This window comes from Nerophis ophidion, linkage group LG14, assembly GCF_033978795.1.
Source record: "Nerophis ophidion isolate RoL-2023_Sa linkage group LG14, RoL_Noph_v1.0, whole genome shotgun sequence".
NCBI lineage: Eukaryota > Metazoa > Chordata > Actinopteri > Syngnathiformes > Syngnathidae > Nerophis > Nerophis ophidion.
Genome location: NC_084624.1, coordinates 52,632,515 through 52,652,777, shown reverse-complemented (window position 1 = coordinate 52,652,777; position 20,263 = coordinate 52,632,515). Strand labels below are relative to the sequence as shown.

Genomic DNA, 20,263 nt, shown 5'->3' with positions numbered 1-20,263 from the left:
TGAGGTGGCGACTTGTCCAGGGTGTACACCGCCTGCCGCCCAATTGTAGCTGAGATAGGCTCCAGCGCCCCCCTCGACCCCGAAGGGAATAAGCGGTAGGTAATGGATGGATGGATGTCCTGCTAGACACAGGCACCTATTTAATAAAACCACCTAAACATTTGACAACCAAAGCGACTCGGTAAAGAACCTGGGTATTATCCATCCATCCATTTCCTACCGCTTATTTCCCTTGGGTAAGCGGGGGGCGCTGGAGCCTATCTCAGCTACAATCGGGCGGAGGGCGGGGTACACCCTGGACACATCGCCAGCTCATCGCAGGGCCAACACAGATAGACAGACAACATTCACACTCACATTCACACACTAGGGCCAATTTAGTGTTGCCAATCAACCTATCCCCAGGTGCATGCCTTTGGAGGTGGGAGGAAGCCGGAGTACCCGGAGGGAACCCACGCAGTCATGGGGAGAACATGCAAACTCCACACAGAAAGATCCCGAGCCTGGGATTGAACACCAGACTACTCCAGATCTTCATATTGTGAGGCAGACGCACTAACCCCTCTGCCACCGTGAAGTCCTCTGGGTATTATATTCTACCCAACTCTCTCATTTGAGTCACACATTAAGAGTACCGTATTTTTCGGAATATAAGTCGCAGTTTTTTTTATAGTTTGACTGGGGGTGCGACGTATACTCCGGAGCGACTTGTGTGAAATTATCAACATATTACCGTAAAATATCAAATATCATTTATCTCATTCACATATGAGACTAGCCGGATGTCAGCAATGAAAATTTGGCGGAGCCGGGTCATGGCAGAAGTGCATTGTGGGAAAAGAAGACGCTACCTGCTTCGGTACATTGGCGGTAACTTATAAAAACAAAAGGCTGAATAAAAATGGCACCGAAAAGGAAAGCTTAAAATGCAGGTTACAAGCTGGAAGTAGTGAAATACGCAGCAGGAAACTGTAATCGAGCAGCAGAAAGAAAGTTTGCAGTAAACTCCATACCTGCCATCATCCCTGGAGGCTTAACCAAAATACTCCAGCCATTTGACATCTCCATGAATAGGAGCTTTAAGGAAGTCCTGCGCAGCCTGTGGGAGCAGTGGATGATGGAAGGAGAGCACAGCTTCACGGCAACCGGGAGAATGCGCCATGCAACTTCTCTGGATGTTGTCGGATGGATAGACAAAGCAAGGGCTTGAGTGGAAACCGAAACCATCCTGTCCGGATTCAGAAAGGCTGAAATAATTGGAACTGCACCTGACGATGACTCTGACGTAAATGACGTACTGATAGAAGAGGAAGCGGCGCATTGTCTTCCTTTAGAGTTGGCAGAATTGTTTAGAAGCGACACCGAAAACGTAGATTTCATGGGATTTATGGATCAGGAGTTACAGATTGTTTGGTAAATGTATAGCATGTTCTATATGTTATAGTTATTTGAATGACTCTTACCATAATATGTTATGTTAACATAGCAGGCACCTTCTCAGTTGGTTATTTATGCCTCATATAACGTACACTTATTCAGCCTGTTGTTCACTATTCGTTACTTTATTTTAAATTGCCTTTCAAATGTCTCTTCTTGTTGGATTTTATCTAATAAATTTCCCCCAAAAATGCGACTTATACTCCAGTGCGACGTATATATGTTTTTTTCCTTCTTTTTTATGCATTTTTGGCAGGTGCGACTTATACTCGGGTGCGACTTATACTCCGAAAAATACGGTATTAGTGAACTTTATCTATATAGCGCTTTTTCTCTAGTGATTCAAAGCACTTTACAAAGTGAAACCCAATATCTAAGTTACATTTAAACCAGTGTGGGTGGCACTGGGAGCAGGTGGGTCAAGTGTCTTGCCCAAGGACACAACGGCAGTGACTAGGATGGCGGAAGCGGGGATCGAACCTGCAACCCTCAAGTTGCTGGTACGGCCGCTCTACCAACCGAGCTAAAACATCTCACATTTGAGTCACACATTAAGAGTATTACTAAAAAAGCCTCCGTAATATCGCAAAAATGTGTCCCATTTCATCCACCACAGACATTGTTCATACATCAGTTACGTCTCGTCTACTGAAACATATTATTTTCGGGTCTCCCGATGTCTCACATTAAAAGATTACAGTTGGTACAAAATGCGGCTTCTAGAACAAGAAACACCTCACCTGCGCTGGCTTCCTGTGCACTTAAGATGTGACTTTAAGGTTTTACTACTTACGTATAAAATACTACAGGGTTTAGATCCATCCTATCTTGATGATTGTATTGTACCATATGTTCCGGGCAGAAATCTACGTTCAAAGAACTCCGGCTTATTAGTGATTCCCAGAGCCCAAAAAAGTCTGTGGGCTTTACAGCATTTTCTATTGGAGCTCCAGTACTCTGGAATGCAGTTAGAGATGCTACCTCAGTAGAAGCATTGAAGTCTGATCTTAAAACTCATGTGTATACTCGAACCTTTAAATAAACTCATTTTAGACCAGTTGATCAGCTGTCTCTCTTTTCTGCTCTTCCCCCCTCTCCTGCGTGGAGAGGTTATCAGATGACCACGGATCAGCTTCCACGGAGGAAGCGCTAACTGTTCCAAGTTGGGACCCAGGATGGACCAGGACTCTTTGCACCAGTTGGTGACGTCTCTGCGCTGCTGACTTGTCTACATGCAAGATGATCCCTGCTGGCCTCACTAGGGACTGGACTGACATTATTAACCGTATCTACTCGTCATCCAGGGGGGGATCCCCACATCTGTGGTCCCTTCCGAGGTTTCTCATGTTCCCATTGGGCTGAGTTTTTTTCTTGCCCTGATTTTGGATCAAAGTTGAGTATGCTGTTGTGGCTTGTGCAGCCCTTTGAGACATGTGTGGTTAAGGGCTATATAAGTAAACGTTGATTATTTCACAAATATGTGTTTTGGTGATTGAAGCTGGGTAGCTATGATGTCGTACACCAAAATATAATAAAAAGACAAAAGTGAACCTTTCTCATAAATGCTGACGAATCCTCCCTGGCAGATTTCCTGCAGCAACGCTTTGAAATCGCACACAGCTTTTGTAGCAGGGTCAAAGGTCAAGTTGGGGGCGAGAGCCACGGCTTGAAGAGGAGAGGACGCAGGTGTGGCTTTCAGGGATTGAAAACTCTGCCGGGAGAGCAGAATCAAGTTAATGTGATCGACTGTAATGCTTTCTCACATCGTTATACTACTGTCGCCAACATTTGTGTGCGTCATAGACTTCTTAAACTTTTTATTGTAAGTTTTTCCATACACATGTCTTACTTATTATGTTGTATGTGACACATATCTTACTTATTATGTTGTATGTGACATATGACATTGATTATGTTGTTGTATGCAATGTACTACATCTATAAAATTGTTTAATGCAATATATGACATCTATTACATTGTTTATGCGATATACTACATCTATTACATCGTTTGATGTGATTTACTACATCTATTACATTGTTTATGCGATATACTACATCTATTACATTGTTTAATGTGATTTGCTACATCTATTACATTGTTTAATGCAATATATGACATCTATTACATTGTTTAATGCAATATATGACATCTATTACATTGTTTATGCGATATACTACATCTATTACATCGTTTGATGTGATTTACTACATCTATTACATTGTTTATGCGATATACATCTATTACATTGTTTAATGTGATTTGCTACATCTATTACATTGTTTAATGCAATATATGACATCTATTACATTGTTTGATGCGATATACTCTATTTATTACATTGTTTAATACAATATATGACATCTATTACATTGTTTGATGTGATTTACTACATCTACTACATTGTTTAATGCAATATATGACATCTATTACATTATTTGATGCTATATACTACATCTATTACATTGATTAATGCGATATGACATATTACATTGTTTATTGCAATATATGACATCTATTACATTGTTTGACGTGATTTACTACATCTATTACATTGTTTGATGTGATATACTACATCTATTACATTGTTTGATGTGATATACTACATCTATTACATTGTTTAATGCAATATATATGACATCTATTACATTTTTTGATGCAATAAACTACATCCATTACATTGTTTAATGTAATATATGACATCTATTACATTGTTTGATGCGATATACTACATCTATTACATTGTTTAATGCAATATATGACATCTATTACATTGTTTGATGCGATATACTACATCTATTACATTGTTTGATGTGATTTACTACATCTATTACATTGTTTAATGCAATTTATGACATCTATTACATTGTTTGATGTGATTTACTACATCTATTACATTGTTTAATGCAATATATATGACATCTATTACATTGTTTGATGCAATAAACTACATCCATTACATTGATTAATGCAATATATGACATCTATTACATTGTTTGATGCAATAAACTACATCCATTACATTGTTTAATGTAATATATGACATCTATTACATTGTTTGATGTGATATACTACATCTATTACATTGTTTAATGCAATATATGACATCTATTACATTGTTTGATGTGATTTACTACATCTATTACATTGTTTAATGCAATATATGACATCTATTACATGGTTTATGCGATATACTACATTTATTACATTGTTTAATGCAATATATGACATCTATTACATGGTTTATGCGATATACTACATTTATTACATTGTTTGATGTGATTTACTACATCTATTACATTGTTTAATGCAATATATGACATCTATTACATTGTTTGATGCAATATACTACATCCATTACATTGATTAATGCAATATATGACATCTATTACATTGTTTGATGCGATATACTACATCTATTACATTGTTTAATGCAATATATGACATCTATTACATGGTTTATGCGATATACTACATTTATTACATTGTTTGATGTGATTTACTACATCTATTACATTGTTTAATGCAATATATGAAATCTATTACATGGTTTATGCAATATACTACATTTATTACATTGTTTGATGTGATTTACTACATCTATTACATTGTTTAATGCAATATATGACATCTATTACATTGTTTGATGCAATATACTACATCCATTACATTGTTTAATGCAATATATGACATCTACTACATTATTTGATGCAATATACTACATGTATTACATTGTTTAATGCAATATACTACATCTATTACATTGATCAATGTGATATGACATATTACATTGTTTATTGCAATATATGACATCTATTACATTTTTTAATGCAACTTATATGTATTACATTGTCATATGCAATATAAGACATATTACTAGGGCTGGGAGATATGGCCTTTTTTTAATATCGCGATATTTTTAGGCCATATCACAATATACGATATACATCTCGGTATTTTGCCTTAGCCTTGAATGAACACTTGATGCATATAATCACAGCAGTATAATGATTCTATGTGTCTACATTCAAACATTCTTCTTCATACTGCATTAATTTGTGCTCATTTTAAACTTTCATGCAGAAAAGAAATCACAACTAAGTCAATTTACCAAAACTGTATTTATGAAAGTTATTAGCAGGTGACCTTTTAAATGATGCTACATATTAGCAGTGATGCTACTTTTGGTAGCAACGCTTGTGCCCCACACTTCACAAATTAAAGTTGTCTATTCGACATATTCCCGCTTGAAGCCGAACCACCGCCAGACGATGGACCCCCTGCTGTTTTTATTGGGAATTAATTCTTCCTTAATTTGTTACCGGATTCGCACCTTCTTTCTCTCGTATTACCCCTCGCAACACTTCGCTAGCATCACAGCTAACATTAGCCACGCTGCTACCTCTCTGCTGGGCGAGGGCAAATACGCATGTGACGTATGACGTGACAGTATGTGACGTGTGTAAGTTTGTGCGCTTGGTGTCTGTGAGAAGGAGACAAGAAGGAGTGGGAAGAGCCTGTAGTGTAATGCCCGCAGCTAAAAACAACCGCGTGAGAACGTATACTCCAATATCCCCATATAGTCATTTTCTATATCGCAAAGAGACATATATTGCGTATATCGCCCAGCCCTACATATTACATATATTTATGCAATATACGATATCTACAGTTAGAGATGGGAATTGAAAACAGTCTCTTAACAAAAACCGGTTCCGAGTGTATCAATTCCTTGTAATCGCTTACCAATTGTTCACACAGTTCCCCTAATGGTTCCTGCGGGTGACGATGATGTCATCACGCAACATGCGTAGTGACATCAGACAACAACATTGCGGTGCCCGGGCAGATGAAACGCACCAAAGTTTGCTAACATTTTACAAGAAATTATGGCAACAGCGTTACTTGTAATAATTCCAAGGTTGCTATTTCCTCAAGGAGGACATTTGAGCAATATGCTGAAACATTTGAACAAACAAGAACTAGAAATGAATGTCTCATCCCAGGCAGCAGCAGTCATGTGACGTAAATACAACAGGTACTACTATCTCATGCCAGTCATGTGACGTAAACACAACAGGTACTACTATCTCATACCAGTCATGTGACGTAAACACAACAGGTGCTAATATCTCATACCAGTCATGTGACGTAAACACAACAGGTGCTAATATCTCATACCAGTCATGTGACGTAAACACAACAGGTGCTAATATCTCATACCAGTCATGTGACGTAAACACAACAGGTACTAATATCTCATGCCAGTCATGTGACGTAAACACAACAGGTACTAATATCTCATGCCAGTCATGTGACGTAAATACAACAGGTACTAATATCTCATCCCAGTCATGTGACGTAAATACAACAGGTACTAATATCTCATGCCAGTCATGTGACGTAAACACAACAGGTACTAATATCTCATGCCAGTCATGTGATGTAAACACAACAGGTACTAATATCTCATGCCAGTCATGTGATGTAAACACAACAGGTACTAATATCTCATGCCAGTCATGTGACGTAAACACAACAGGTACTACTATCTCATGCCAGTCATGTGACGTAAACACAACAGGGACTAATATCTCATGCCAGTCATGTGACGTAAATACAACAGGTACCAATATCTCATGCCAGTCATGTGACGTAAACACAACAGGTACTAATATCTCATTCCAGTCATGTGACGTAAATACAACATGTACTAATATCTCATGCCAGTCATGTGACGTAAATACAACATTTACTAATATCTCATGCCAGTCATGTGACGTAAACACAACAGGTACTAATATCTCATGCCAGTCATGTGACGTAAACACAACAGGTGCTAATATCTCATGCCAGTCATGTGACGTAAACACAACAGGTGCTAATATCTCATGCCAGTCGTGACGTAAATACAACAGGTACTAATATCTCATGCCAGTCATGTGACGTAAACACAACAGGTACTAATATCTCATGCCAGTCATGTGACGTAAACACAACAGGTACTAATATCTGATGCCAGTCATGTGACGTAAACACAACAGGTACTAATATCTCATGCCAGTCATGTGACGTAAATACAACAGGTGCTAATATCTCATGCCAGTCATGTGACGTAAATACAACATGTACTAATATCTCATGCCAGTCATGTGACGTAAACACAACAGGTACTAATATCTCATGCCAGTCATGTGACGTAAACACAACAGGTACTAATATCTCATGCCAGTCATGTGACGTAAACACAACAGGTGCTAATATCTCATGCCAGTCATGTGACGTAAACACAACAGGTACTAATATCTCATGCCAGTCGTGACGTAAATACAACAGGTACTAATATCTCATGCCAGTCATGTGACGTAAACACAACAGGTACTAATATCTCATGCCAGTCATGTGACGTAAACACAACAGGTACTAATATCTCATGCCAGTCATGTGACGTAAACACAACAGGTACTAATATCTCATGCCAGTCATGTGACGTAAACACAACAGGTACTAATATCTCATGCCAGTCATGTGACGTAAACACAACAGGTGCTAATATCTCATACCAGTCATGTGACGTAAACACAACAGGTGCTAATATCTCATGCCAGTCATGTGACGTAAACACAACAGGTGCTAATATCTCATACCAGTCATGTGACGTAAACACAACATGTACTAATATCTCATGCCAGTCGTGACGTAAATACAACAGGTACTAATATCTCATGCCAGTCGTGACGTAAATACAACAGGTACTAATATCTCATGCCAGTCATGTGACGTAAATACAACAGGTACTAATATCTCATGCCAGTCATGTGACGTAAACACAACAGGTACTACTATCTCATGCCAGTCATGTGACGTAAACACAACCGGTACTAATATCTCATGCCAGTCATGTGACGTAAATACAACAGGTACTAATATCTCCTGCCAGTCATGTGACGTAAATACAACAGGTACTAATATCTCATGCCAGTCATGTGACGTAAATACAACAGGTACTAATATCTCATGCCAGTCATGTGACGTAAACACAACAGGTACTAACATCTCATGCCAGTCATGTGACGTAAATACAACAGGTACTGACATCTCCTGCCAGTCATGTGACGTAAATACAACAGGTACTGACATCTCCTGCCAGTCATGTGACGTAAATACAACAGGTACTGACATCTCCTGCCAGTCATGTGACGTAAATACAACAGGTACTAATATCTCCTGCCAGTCATGTGACGTAAATACAACAGGTACTAATATCTCCTGCCAGTCATGTGACGTAAACACAACAGGTACTAATATCTCCTGCCAGTCATGTGACGTAAATACAAAAGGTAATAATATCTCATGCCAGTCATGTGACGTAAACACAACAGGTACTACTATCTCATGCCAGTCATGTGACGTAAACACAACAGGTACTACTATCTCATGCCAGTCATGTGACGTAAACACAACAGGTGCTAATATCTCATGCCAGTCATGTGACGTAAATACAACAGGTACTAATATCTCATGCCAGTCATGTGACGTAAACACAACAGGTACTAATATCTCATGCCAGTCATGTGACGTAAACACAACAGGTACTAATATCTCATGCCAGTCGTGACGTAAATACAACAGGTACTAATATCTCATGCCAGTCATGTGACGTAAACACAACAGGTGCTAATATCTCATACCAGTCATGTGACGTAAACACAACAGGTACTACTATCTCATGCCAGTCATGTGACGTAAACACAACAGGTACTAATATCTCATGCCAGTCATGTGACGTAAACACAACAGGTGCTAATATCTCATACCAGTCATGTGCCGTAAACACAACAGGTACTACTATCTCATGCCAGTCATGTGACGTAAACACAACAGGTACTAATATCTCATGCCAGTCATGTGACGTAAATACAACAGGTACTAATATCTCATGCCAGTCATGTGACGTAAACACAACAGGTACTAATATCTCATGCCAGTCATGTGACGTAAACACAACAGGTACTAATATCTCATGCCAGTCATGTGACGTAAACACAACAGGTACTAATATCTCATGCCAGTCATGTGACGTAAATACAACAGGTACTAATATCTCATACCAGTCATGTGACGTAAACACAACAGGTACTAATATCTCATGCCAGTCATGTGACGTAAACACAACAGGTACTAATATCTCATGCCAGTCATGTGACGTAAACACAACAGGTATTAATATCTCATGCCAGTCATGTGACGTAAACACAACAGGTACTAATATCTCATGCCAGTCATGTGACGTAAACACAACAGGTACTAATATCTCATGCCAGTCATGTGACGTAAATACAACAGGTACTAATATCTCATACCAGTCATGTGACGTAAACACAACAGGTACTAATATCTCATGCCAGTCATGTGACGTAAATACAACAGGTACTAATATCTCATGCCAGTCATGTGACGTAAACACAACAGGTACTAATATCTCATGCCAGTCATGTGACGTAAATACAACAGGTACTAATATCTCATGCCAGTCGTGAGGTAAATACAACAGGTACTAATATCTCATGCCAGTCGTGACGTAAATACAACAGGTACTAATATCTCATGCCAGTCATGTGACGTAAATACAACAGGTACTAATATCTCATGCCAGTCGTGACGTAAATACAACAGGTACTAATATCTCATGCCAGTCATGTGACGTAAACACCACAGGTACTAATATCTCATGCCAGTCATGTGACGTAAACACAACAGGTGCTAATATCTCATGCCAGTCATGTGACGTAAACACAACAGGTGCTAATATCTCATACCAGTCATGTGACGTAAACACAACAGGTACTAATATCTCATGCCAGTCATGTGACGTAAACACAACAGGTACTAATATCTCATGCCAGTCATGTGACGTAAACACAACAGGTACTAACATCTCCTGCCAGTCATGTGACGTAAATACAACAGGTACTAACATCTCATGCCAGTCATGTGACGTAAACACAACAGGTACTAATATCTCATGCCAGTCATGTGACGTAAACACAACAGGTACTAACATCTCCTGCCAGTCATGTGACGTAAACACAACAGGTACTAATATCTCATGCCAGTCATGTGACGTAAACACAACAGGTACTAATATCTCCTGCCAGTCATGTGACGTAAACACAACAGGTACTAACATCTCCTGCCAGTCATGTGACGTAAACACAACAGGTACTAATATCTCATGCCAGTCATGTGACGTAAACACAACAGGTACTAACATCTCCTGCCAGTCATGTGACGTAAACACAACAGGTACTAACATCTCCTGCCAGTCATGTGACGTAAACACAACAGGTACTAATATCTCATGCCAGTCATGTGACGTAAACACAACAGGTACTACTATCTCATGCCAGTCATGTGACGTAAACACAACAGGTGCTAATATCTCATGCCAGTCATGTGACGTAAACACAACAGGTACTAATATCTCATGCCAGTCATGTGACGTAAACACAACAGGTACTAATATCTCATGCCAGTCATGTGACGTAAACACAACAGGTACTACTATCTCATGCCAGTCATGTGACGTAAACACAACAGGTACTAATATCTCATGCCAGTCATGTGACGTAAATACAACAGGTACTAATATCTCATGCCAGTCATGTGACGTAAACACAACAGGTACTAATATCTCATGCCAGTCATGTGACGTAAACACAAGAGGTACTAATATCTCATACCAGTCATGTGACGTAAACACAACAGGTACTAATATCACATGCCAGTCGTGACGTAAATACAACAGGTACTAATATCTCATACCAGTCATGTGACGTAAATACAACCGGTACTAATATCACATGCCAGTCGTGACGTAAATACAACAGGTACTAATATCTCATACCAGTCATGTGACGTAAATACAACCGGTACTAATATCTCATGCCAGTCATGTGACGTAAACACAACAGGTACTACTATCTCATGCCAGTCATGTGACGTAAACACAACAGGTGCTAATATCTCATGCCAGTCATGTGACGTAAACACAACAGGTACTAATATCTCATGCCAGTCATGTGACGTAAACACAACAGGTACTAATATCTCATGCCAGTCATGTGACGTAAACACAACAGGTACTACTATCTCATGCCAGTCATGTGACGTAAACACAACAGGTACTAATATCTCATGCCAGTCATGTGACGTAAATACAACAGGTACTAATATCTCATGCCAGTCATGTGACGTAAACACAACAGGTACTAATATCTCATGCCAGTCATGTGACGTAAACACAAGAGGTACTAATATCTCATACCAGTCATGTGACGTAAACACAACAGGTACTAATATCACATGCCAGTCGTGACGTAAATACAACAGGTACTAATATCTCATACCAGTCATGTGACGTAAACACAACAGGTACTAATATCTCATGCCAGTCATGTGACGTAAACACAACAGGTACTAATATCACATGCCAGTCGTGACGTAAATACAACAGGTACTAATATCTCATACCAGTCATGTGACGTAAATACAACCGGTACTAATATCTCATGCCAGTCATGTGACGTAAACACAACAGGTACTAATATCTCATGCCAGTCATGTGACGTAAATACAACAGGTACTAATATCTCATACCAGTCATGTGACGTAAACACAACAGGTACTAATATCTCATGCCAGTCATGTGATGTAAACACAACAGGTACTAATATCTCATACCAGTCATGTGACGTAAACACAACAGGTACTAATATCTCATGCCAGTCATGTGACGTAAACACAACAGGTACTAATATCTCATGCCAGTCGTGACGTAAACACAACAGGTACTACTATCTCATGCCAGTCATGTGACGTAAACACAACAGGTACTAATATCTCATGCCAGTCATGTGACGTAAACACAACAGGTACTAATATCTCATGCCAGTCATGTGTCGTAAACACAACAGGTACTAATATCTCCTTCCAGTCATGTGACGTAAATACAACAGGTACTTATACCGCCTATAATGTTATGGCTATGAAGTGTTAAAAATGGAAACGAATGCCTTCTCATTTAGATGTTCATGAGGAGAAGTATTGTGACTGCTTCCATGGCGGCCAGTAATGGTTCCAGTTCACGTCTGCCTCTGGCTTTCACCGTGGCAGAGAAGAGTTCAACTCGGCCAGGAACGACCACAATGTCACAGAGCAGTGACTAAGTTTGTGATCAAAAGCTTACAACAACTTGCCATAGAGATGCTCTTTTAGTAGGTGAATATTCTATTGTTGTTGGAGAAAAGTTTATTTTTTTCCTGCAACATTTTCAGGTGTACTTCATAAAATCAGAATATTGCATGTAAGTGAGAGTATATGGTATAAACTCATTACATGTAAAGTGAAATATATCAAGCCTTTATTATCTTCGTGAAGATCATGGCTTACTGTTTAAAAAAAAAAAAAAATGTATGGAAAGAATGCTAGAAATATATTGTGTTGCTTGTTCTGAGTCAATGTCAGGTGAGTTTCGTCCTGTAAATCTAAACAAACCTTTGCACGGTATATTTGAGGCAAATGACAAAGATTCCTAAAAGTTTAAAAAATGTTACATTCTTCTTTAATTTCCACGTTTTATTTTGTTAAATTCTACAGAAAATTGTTTTAAAATTCATTTTCAAGTGTTGTTCTATGCTATGTGCCTCTTAAGACCTCATTGTTGGCTTTGTAAGGTCCCTTTAACTCTAAAAACTAAACATAATGCATGATAATGTATTCACCCCCAAAAAATAAGAATCTGTAAGAAAATCGATAAAGAACAGAACCGTTAAGCAGAATAAAAAGTAGAATCGGAACCGGAAAAATCTTATCAATTCCCATCCCTATCTACAGTATTATGTCGTTGTATGCGATATATGACATCTAATACGTTGTTTTGTGTGATATATGACATCTAATACGTTGTTTTGTGTGATATATGACATCTAATACGTTGTTTTGTGTGATATATGACATCTAATACATTGTTGTATGTGATACATGACATCTAATACGTTGTTTTGTGTGATATATGACATCTAATACATTGTTGTATGTGATATATGACATCTAATAAGTTGTTGTATGCGATATATGACATCTAATGTGTTGTTTTGTGTATGTGATACATGACATCTAATACGTTTTTTTGTGTGATATATGACATCTAATACATTGTTGTATGTGATATATGACATCTAATAAGTTGTTGTATGCGATATATGACATCTAATGTGTTGTTTTGTGTATGTGATATATGACATCTAATAAGTTGTTGTGTATGATATGACATCTATTACGTTGGACAAGTGCAGAGTTACAGTGTTTGTCAAAAGTAGATCAAGTGCATACAGTAATAGTGGGGGTGCACAAACACAGCTCATTACCATTAAAGCTACACACACACAAAATGGTGTGTTCCCAAAAGCACTTGCAATCTGTCTAAATTCTCATCATCATCATCATCATCATTTATTTTTATTCCTTTCATGAAAATGCATATTTACAAGCCACGTACAATAGACACTGTCATTGTTTTTTTTTGTTTTTCTTTCTTATACATTTCCATGATCAGAAAGGAGCAGATGGAAGAATTATATTCTTATATTTATCTGCCCCTTTTTTTAACATTTTTTTAACACAAATTGCAGTATTTTAGATGAATTATAACTGTTCCCTCCACCAACACCCAAACTCCAACATACTTTTCCATTTTCCTTTAAGCACTTTCACAAGGACACGTCCAATCTAAATCAAAACTCAGTTTGATATAATTTCAGTTTTCTCTTTTTATAACTTTTTTTAAATACAAATATATTCTTACAGCTTTTTAAGTCTTTGTTTAGAGAATTCCATGCTTTCACACCAACAACAGACAAGCACATTTGTTTCAAATTTGTTCGCGCTCTTGGATGTTTAAAGTCATACGGCATCTTCAGATGTGAACACAAATAACTTTTGTATGTCCTTCGGAAGAACTTTATTTCTCGCTTTGAACATCATTAATAGTGTATTCAATTCTACAATGTCTTTTAGTTTTAGTAATCCTGACCTAATGAAGAGTGGATTTGTATGGTCTCTATATCCTACTTTAAAAATGATTCGAATTGCTCTTTTCTGTGAAAGAAATAAAGGCATTATGTTGCTATGATATGTATTTCCCCATATTTCTGCACAATAATTGAAATAAGGTAGAATAATTGAGCAATATAACATTTCCATTGTGTTGTATGGAAAACTATATTTAACCTTGTTCAAAATAAATAAGCTTTTAGATACCTTATTTTTCACATGCATTATATGAGCTTTCCAGGTCAACTTTTCATCTAAGATGACCCCAAGAAATCTGATTTAAGACACCTTCTCAATTTTCACATTGTTTATGGATAAACTAACTTCTATCTTTCTTTTATTACCGAATACCATATACTTAGTCTTTTCCAAATTTAAAGATAATTTATTTATATCAAACCACAATTTTAGTTTAACCATTTCCTCTTTAATATTATTGGCTAAAATTTTCAAGTCATCTCCTGAACAGTATAAATTTGTATCGTCTGCGAATAATACGCACTGTAAAATTTTCGAAACCTCACAAATATCATTTAATATATAAAGTAAAAAGTTTGGGTCCTAAAATCGAACCTTGTGGAATTCCACATTCAATATTCATACATTCTGACCTATGATCATCGATCTCAACATATTGCTGTCGTTGGTGTAAATAACTGGTTAACCAGTCCAGTGCAACTCCTCTGACTCCATAAGTATATCATTTAGAAATGAGAATTTGATGATCTACAGTGTCAAATGCCTTCTTTAAATCAATGAACACTCCTATTGTGTATTTATTTTGATCAACTGCAGTTGTAATCCCTTCAATAATGTTCACGATGGCCAAGCTCGTAGACCTGTTTGATAGAAATCCATACTGATTTTCATTTAATAATTTATGTTTTTCAATAAAACAGTCTAATTTATTAACAGTTTTTCAAGCACTTTTGAAAATTGAGATAAGAGAGATACTGGTCTATAATTACCTAATGTATGTTTATCTCCGGTTTTAAATATATTCTAACATTAGGGTGAGATTTTAATACAAAAACACACACAATATTTAAGAACAAATAAAAAGAATAATTCAATTTTTTGGCTCCTAACCTGGAGAAAGTGCACGTGGTCCTCGGTTTGCGAGAGCTTGTCTAGATCAGCCTCGACCTTCCTCTGTTCTGTGACGTCCTTTTGTATCTTCTCCAGCAGCTGCTCACACTGACTGACCACCAGCTTCTCCTGGGCGGTAATCAGCTCGCGTATCTCGAAGCGTTTCAAGTCAATGGAGCGGATCAGCTCGGTGAAGACGCACTCGCTCGTCTCCGTCGCCAGCCGGGCCGAGCGCTACGAGAGACACGGACGTTAGTGACGGATAAAAAAAAAAATGGAGTCAGGGTTGTTTTGTCTCACATTCAGAGAAAAGATGCTTTGCCTCAGCTCCTGAGCCTCCTTCTCTCTCTGCTGGATGCTCTGCTGAGAGTTGAGCTTCATCTCACCAAGCTGTCTCTAGACACAATGAAATATTCAAGACACATCAAGCCACTTAATGACATCCAGGGTGGTCTGCCTGCCTCATCAAAGCACCTTAACTCATCCTAAATGTGAGCGCTCTACAAAAGGAATAACTGTCAGAATCCAGTTTCCTATAGGACATCATTCTAACCTCCATTAAAACCAGAAAGTCGTAAATTACTTTTTTTAAATAATACACTGTAAATATAGCGACAAATTCGCTAAATTGGCAACATAGATGTCTTCTCTGGCAGACTAGGTGTGTTAAGAAGTGGTGTTGTGATGCATACTGCCACCACGTGCTGTGCAATATCGTAGTGTAACATAATGTGTATCATATAACTCTTTGTTTTTCTTCTAATTGTAATTTATTGTCTGCAAGTAATGTAACTACGACAACACTTCTACATTCCAATAACCCTTTCATGTCATATGAAAGAACTCTAGAGCAGTCAGGTCCAATGTGCGGTCTGGGGGCCATGTTTTTATTATTTATTATCATGTCGTAGTGGTTTGTGTTGTGGTTTGTGCAACCCTTTGAGACACTAGTGATTTAGGGTTATATAAATAATCATTGATTGATTGATTATGTTATTGCATTTAAGGCTCAAATTACAATTATTTCTCATCAAATATTCTACTTTGATTTTGCGTTTTTGTTTATTTGCCATAAAAAAAGTAGGGGGCCATAATAGCATAAAACATTAAAAGAAAAAAACTTCATATTGACAGATAAACCTGAAGTTGATCTTGAGATTTAAGCCTCAAAAGAAAAAAAAATATATATATTTACCTTATTTTTTTAAATGTAATCGAGACCCTTCCGGGTCCACGGGACCAAGCTTGAGGAGAGCCTGGAAGGTTAAAAAATATCTATATATTGTACTGGTTTCGAAAATGAAATATCAAAATGACCCCGCATGCTTTCATCTTTCAGTGTGTGGCCTTCAGTGGAAAAAGAAAAAGATTGCACAAACGTAAAGCACAATAAAAGCTGAACCAACAAAACCCTGAAGAGGAATTAGTGCCAAAAAGAAAATTAACTCCAACTGTAATCTGCAAAACATGTCATTTGCCAGCAACTTAAACACGTGTACTCTTTTTACATTAAAACCACCAAGTGACAAAATAGAAACACACCAAATAGTTATTGTTTTAAGTCTAAGAAAAGAAGTCTTGCATGTAAGAGTTAGTTTTTCCTCAAAACTATTTGTCTCATGCGAGATTTTTTTTTTTTTTTACTAAAAAGTTCCATTTCTAAATACATGACCGAGATTAGTATACACGGTTATTGTTTTTACATTTTAAAAATACTATACTGGGCTCTAGGGGTTAGTGCGTCTACCTCGCAATACGAAGGTCCTGAACAGTCCTGGGTTCAATCTCGGGCTCGGGATCTTTCTGTGTGGAGTTTGCATGTCCTCCCGTAAACGCATGGGTTCCCTCCGGGTACTCCGGCTTCCTCCCACCTCCAAAGACATGCACCTGGGGATAGGTTGATTGGCAACACTAAAATTGGCCCTAGTGTGTGAATGTGAGTGTAATTGTTGTGTTGGCCATGCGATGAGATGGCGACTTGTCCAGGGTGTACCTGCCTTCCGTCCGATTGTAGCTGAGATAGGCACCAGCGCCCCCGCGACCCCAAAAGGGAATAAGCGGTACAAAATGGATGGATGGATATACTGGGCTCTATATCATTATGGAGATATAAAACGATCAGTTTAATCTATTTAAAAGTGCCGGCAAACAGGTAAACATCAAATCTATTTGTGGCAGGTTGTCACAAATAAACACTCTTTCCATTTAGCTTGGGTGGAAAACAGTAACATTAACTACTGTTGACACCCTGTTGGTGTTGTTTTTAATTAATTCCACAAAATGACAGTAGCTGCTTTGAAGTACCACTAGTCAGCATACCTGTGTAAGCACTTTCAATTTAGATCAGGGGCGTCAAACTTATTTTAGATGGGGGGGGCCACATGGAGAAAAATCTACTTCCAAGTGGGCCGGACAAATAAAGACAACTTCAGATGGATTTTTTTGTTCGAAAATAGAACAAAAACATTCTGAAAATGTACAAATCATAATGTTGTTTTTTTACACTTACATGTTGCGGTTAATAGTATTCTCTTTATTTGTTGTTATTTATACTTTCTGAACAAATCATGTGATAATTTTCATCAGTCAACTCATTGGTGTTCATTTTCAATCCATCCATCCATCCATTTTCCCACCGCGTGTCCCGTTCTGGGTCGCTGGAGCCTATCTCAGCTGCATTCGGGCGGAGGGCGGGATACACCCTGGAAAAGTTGCCAGCTCATCGCAGGGCCAACACAGATAGACAGATAACATTCACACACTAGGGACCATTTAGTGTTGCCAATCAACCTATCCCCAGGTGCATGTCTTTGGAGGCGGGAGGGGCCTATCCCCAGGTGCATGTCTTTGGAGGTGGGAGGGGCCTATCCCCAGGTGCATGTCTTTGGAGGTGGGAGGAAGCCGAAGTACCCAGAGGGAACCCAAGCAGTCACGGGGAGAACATGCAAACTCCACACAGAAACCCAACCATCCATCCATCCATTTTCTACCGCTTATTCCCTTTAGGGTCACGGGGGGGGGCGTTGGTGCCTATCTCAGCTACAATCGGGCTTAAGGCGGCGTACACCCTGGACAAGTCGCCACCTCATCGCAGGGCCAACACATATAAACAGACAACATTCACACACTGGGGACCATTTAGTGTTGCCAATCAACCTATCCCCAGGTGCATGTCTTTGGAGGTGGGAGGGGCCTATCCCCAGGTGCATTTCTTTGGAGGTGGGAGGGGCCTATCCCCAGGTGCATGTCTTTGGAGGTGGGAGGAAGCCGGAGTACCCAGAGGGAACCCAAGCAGTCACGGGGAGAACATGCAAACTCCACACAGAAACCCAACCATCCATCCATCCATCCATCCATCCATTTTCTACCGCTTATTCCCTTTGGGGTCGCGGGGGGGGGCGTTGGTGCCTATCTCAGCTACAATCGGGCGGAAGGCGGCGTACACCCTGGACAAGTCGCCACCTCATCGCAGGGCCAACACATATAAACAGACAACATTCACACACTGGGGACCATATAGTGTTGCCAATCAACCTATCCCCAGCTGCATGTCTTTGGAGGTGGGAGGGGCCTATCCCCAGGTGCATGTCTTTGGAGGTGGGAGGGGCCTATCCCCAGGTGCATGTCTTTGGAGGTGGGAGGAAGGCGGAGTACCCGGAGAGATCATGCAAACTCCACACCGAAACCCAACCAGTGCAGCTTAAAAGATCTCGCAGAGTTCAGTGACAATGCAGAAGACAGTGTAAAGAAATGGGAAACTGTCATATAACAAACATGCTTCAAAGACACAAAAAGAAGATCCACGAAACAATTGCGAATGCGACATCCAGTGGACACATTTAGAGCAGTAGTTTCTTTCATTCCAAAATTTTGGCTTCTTTTTATACTTAGCAAATACATCCCCTGGGCTGGGTAAAACCCGTTCGCGGGCCTGTTCAGGCCCTCGGAACGAACGTTTGACACCCCAATTTTTATTAATTTTTTTCCAAGATGGCGCCACTGTAGTGGCTGCTGTTGGCAGGAGCTCTGTGCTGTTGTGTCATCCTTTTGTGTTTCCCTCTTGTTTTCATGTGTTATTATATATGTATATTTTTTGCCTTTTGATCCAGGACCCTTTGGGACTGTGTGACAAGGGGTGGCACTTTCGTGACCTATGTGGTGCTTTTTTGTGGCCTCCCGGGAGCCTTTTGGCCATGGAGACCAGCTGCTGGGTCTCTGCCACACCGGAGTCGGTTTGGAGAGACGGGAGGAGATGCAGATGAAGAGACAGGGCTGCGGAGCTGGCACTGAGCGCCGGGACGGACAAGCTTCACAGTGTCTTGGCTGAATGAGCAGGTATCGGACACCTCAGTCTTCTTGGACATATCCTCGCTCATCCATGCGGACTGGACACTGGCCGAAAGTTGGTTGGTGGCCGAGATGGTTGCTTTGTTGGGTCTGCTCCTGTCTCTGGCCATGCTTCCTCCACCCCAGCGGACCGCAGAGGCCACCACAGTGTATATTTTTCTTTTACTTTTTATTCATAGCCGTATGTAGAAGTGGCTGGTTGCATCAGCTCCACTGCTTTAATGTCCTTTGATGTTTCCCTCTAACACACATGTAAGAGGGATGTGTACTATGGCT

General features: G+C 39.3%; 1 protein-coding gene across 1 annotated transcript in view; it reads right to left on the bottom strand.

Moving 5' to 3' along the window:
* Nucleotides 1-20,263, bottom strand: part of ftr67 (finTRIM family, member 67) — a 33,030-nt gene that overhangs the window by 5,869 nt on the left and 6,898 nt on the right. The window contains exons 2-4 of the mRNA XM_061921028.1: nucleotides 15,941-16,036; nucleotides 15,641-15,874; nucleotides 2,989-3,148 (exon numbers count right to left, since the gene is read on the bottom strand). Coding sequence (XP_061777012.1) covers nucleotides 2,989-3,148; nucleotides 15,641-15,874; nucleotides 15,941-16,036 — 490 coding nt within the window. The remainder of the gene's footprint in view (nucleotides 1-2,988; nucleotides 3,149-15,640; nucleotides 15,875-15,940; nucleotides 16,037-20,263) is intronic.